This window comes from Octopus bimaculoides, chromosome 1, assembly GCF_001194135.2.
Source record: "Octopus bimaculoides isolate UCB-OBI-ISO-001 chromosome 1, ASM119413v2, whole genome shotgun sequence".
In the NCBI taxonomy this organism is placed as follows: domain Eukaryota; kingdom Metazoa; phylum Mollusca; class Cephalopoda; order Octopoda; family Octopodidae; genus Octopus; species Octopus bimaculoides.
Genome location: NC_068981.1, coordinates 148,612,818 through 148,616,737, shown reverse-complemented (window position 1 = coordinate 148,616,737; position 3,920 = coordinate 148,612,818). Strand labels below are relative to the sequence as shown.

Sequence of the window (3,920 nt, the reverse complement as noted above, 5' to 3'; positions counted from 1 at the left end):
ATATATATATATATATATATATATATATATATATATATACATTTCATATATATATTAAAATTGATTGATTGATTGACTGCTTGATAAATTGTTTGGTGAACGTTTAGTTAATTTTTGGGGAACTAGATCCACCGAGGAAGCTCCAGACTAACAAATAGTATCAGTCGAAATATATTATTTACATTATTTACATTTGACGGATATTTGTCCTCATCTTGTTTGTTGTTAACGCCATATGCCCGAAGGCATATGGCGTAGTGGTTAAGAGCGCGGGCTACTAACCCCAAGGTTCCGAGTTCGATTCACGGCAGCGACCTGATTAATAATAGTAGTAATAATAATAATAATATAATAATAGTAACATAGTTAGGAATGAGAACCCAGGTTCGAAATTTCCCCAAGACGCCTGACGAAGGCTGGAGGGTATATCAGCCGAAACGTTGTGTTAACAACAAACAAGACGAGGACAAATATCCGTTAAATGTAAATAATGTAAATAATGTTAATAATTCCTCATCTCTTAAATATAGAAGTCGAAATATATTTTTATACTCTACCATGGCATCGATTACTTCCTCCACCCCGTTCCTCAAAACCAACATTGCTGGGCGGGGTTTATTGCAACGGAAGTGATCCTCGCCATGTCCACATAATTTTGGATATTTGGTCTAATTCAACTTGCGCTGCGCTCATATGAAGTTTTGTATAATTTGTAATTTATCATGTAGAGACATCGGGGTCCCAGGTTATATGAGCATAATCCATGGTTAATTGAATATATTAACACTTTGAAATATAAAATATTGAATAATAATTAAATGTATTGTATACTCGTTATTGCTTCTTTCAGTTATCTCCAGTGTCATTTGTGATTATGCAATTTTCGTATTCCAAATTTTTGCAATTACTACTACTAACTACTACTACTACTACTACTACTACTACTACTACTACTATTACTAATACTACTACTACTACTACTACTACTACTACTGCTACTACTACTACTACTACTACTACTACTACTACTAAGGCGGCGGTGAGCAAGCAGAACTGTTTGCACACCGGGCAAAATGCTTAGGGCAAAATGCTTACGTTCTAACTTCAAATTCTGCTGAGGTGGACTTTGTCTTTTATCCTTTCTGGGTCGATAAAATAAGTATCAGTTGAGCACTGAGTTGATATAACCGACTTGTCCCTTCCCCAAAATTGGCCTTGGGCTAAAATTTAAAACCATTATTATTATTATTATTATTATAGCTAAATGCTGTCATGTTTGATGACAGTTCCCTGTGGTACTACGCCTTTCGAGAAATTTCGGTATCTAGATATACTAGGCCAGGGGATCCCAACCACCAGGCTGCGACCAGCCCCGGGCCGTGCATCATTTGGCACCGGTCCACACCAAAATCCGTCCACTAGATTTTACTCAGAAGACTTTAGTTTGCCCAGGACAATAGTAGAAGACACTTGTCCAAGATGCCGCTCTACGGGACTGAACCCGAAACTATATAGTTGCAAAGCGAACATTTTAACCACGCAACCATGCCTGCGCCTATTTGCTGGCTAATAGTAGATAAAAACACAGTGGCGCAGGAGTGGCTGTGTCGTAAGTAGCTTGCTTACCAGTCACATGGTTCCGGGTTCAGTCCCACTGCGCGGCACCTTGGGCAAGTGTCTTCTACTATAGCCTCGGGCCGACCAAAGCCTTGTGAGTGGATTTGGTAGACGGAAACTGAAAGAAGCCCGTTGTATATATGTATATATATGTGTGTGTGTGTGTGTGTGTTTGTGTGTGTGTCTGTGTTTGTCCCTCCAGCATCGCTTGACAACCGATGGTGGTGTCTTTACGTCCCCGTAACTTAGCGGTTCGGCAAAAGAGACCGATAGAATAAGTACTAGGCTTCCAAAAAATAAGTCCTGGGGTCGATTTGCTCAACTAAAGGCGGTGCTCCAGCATGGCCGCAGTCAAATGACTGAAACAAGTAAAAGAGAGTAAAAGGGAGTACTGAATTATATTTCCAGTTTCTCTGTAAATTTTACGGAACAGAATCAAACATCGAATGGACAAAATTAACAAAATGTTCCTTGTTTCACTTACTATGTATAACCACCTACGCAAAATAATCATAAAATATAACGGAGCGAGAAATCTTTTTATCCTGAATGTTATGAAAATTTATTCAAACCTGCGTATTGTGGTTAGTTTTTTAAAACTTAATGTCTTGCACGTTACCTCTTTTTCTTTATTTTTTTCGATTTCTATTAATTTTCTATTTAATTATCTTTAAAGCCTGTCCACATGTTTACTGTGAAAAATGTGCTAGAAACCAAGAAATGTCATGTCTTTTAATATAACAGCAGTCAGCCTCATTAACACTCTTTAATTATATATCTCCTCTCGAAGAATGCTTTTATGAATGTATTTGAGATTAAATGCCTTTAATATAAAACTTGTATATATTTAAATCTCTTATATGTTTGCAATGACAGAAGTTTAGCGTGAAGTTCTTTAAAACCCCACGCCCGTTTTAACAACGTTTTCATATTTTTATGATATTTTGGGGTCACTTTGACTTTAATTGTTGTACCCAGAAATATCCAAAAGAGAAGTGTTATAATCAACAGTATCAGATTGAATAATGTCTATTGTATGTGTCTTTTGTGTTTGCGCTTCCTACCTTCTCCCCGCATCGCTTGACAACCGGTGTTGGTTTGTTTACATCTCCGTAAATTAACAGTCTGGCAAAGAGAACAGAATTAGGTACTAGAACAGAACCAGGTACTAAGACTTTAAAAATATAAATACCAGGGGTCGATTTGTTCAATTAAAACCCTTCGAGGTGATGCCCCAGCATGGCCGCAGACCAATGGCTGAAAGAAGAAAAAACATTTTATTTATGAGAACTAACAAATAAAATCAACGGTGGGTTAAATCACGAGAACTTTATAGAATTTACGCAAAATGGTAAGCATAAAGAATGTCTTTGAGTCATTAGAATACCTGCAGTACACGAGTTTAGTAATGCTTTTGGGTGTAACAGTTTTCTTCGTGACCGAGGGTGCTGCTGACACCGTGTACTTCGCTATCTTCAGTATATTCTTCCTAAATTCTACTGTATGTTAGTTTGTTGAGCGATGCCTATAAATATATAAACGCATTATGTACGGGTAGTTGTTATGTATGTATGTACATATGTATGTATAATATGTATGAATGTATGTATGTATATGTACGTGTATGTTTGTATGTATGCGTGTGTATGTGTGCATGTATGTATATATATGTATGCGTGTCCGTATGTATGCATGCGTGTGTATGAGTGTCAGTATATATGTATGTACGTATGTATATATGTGTGCATGTATGTATGTATGTATATGTGCGTATGTATGTACGCATATGTGCATGTGTATGTATGTACGTCTGTATATATATGTGTGTATGTATGTACGTATGTATATGTGTGCATGTATGTATATGACTGTATGTATGTATGTGTATGTGTGTATGACTGTGTACAGACACGCACGTATGTTATATGTGTGCATCTTTGTGTATATTAATGCTTATTTGCCAGTGCGTGTTTATGTATGCACATGCACACACTCATACGTGTATACAAATACACACCCAGAAACATTCATGCAGATACATACACACACACACGCGCGCATACACACACACACACACACATATATATATACACACACATGCATTCACATACAAACACACAGATACATACACATATATATGCATACCTTCACACACATACATCACCATTTGTGTGGAAATAGGCGTGTACAATAAGTCAGTTCTGAAACGTGAAGTGTCATGAAGTGGTGGTGGTGGTTATCGCGGTGGTGGATGTGCTGCCGGTGGTGATGGTGATGGTGGTGGTGGTGGTGGTGGTGGATGT

General features: G+C 37.4%; 1 protein-coding gene across 2 annotated transcripts in view; it reads left to right on the top strand.

Annotated features, from left to right (window-relative positions):
• Nucleotides 1–3,920, top strand: part of LOC106881255 (paired mesoderm homeobox protein 2) — a 156,154-nt gene that overhangs the window by 72,669 nt on the left and 79,565 nt on the right. The window contains exon 2 of one of the 2 annotated variants that reach the window (XM_052971393.1): nt 851–868. The exons of the other annotated variant lie outside the window; for it this stretch is intronic. Within the exon in view, the coding sequence (XP_052827353.1) occupies nt 851–868 (18 nt within the window). The remainder of the gene's footprint in view (nt 1–850; nt 869–3,920) is intronic. 2 annotated transcript variants of the gene reach the window in all.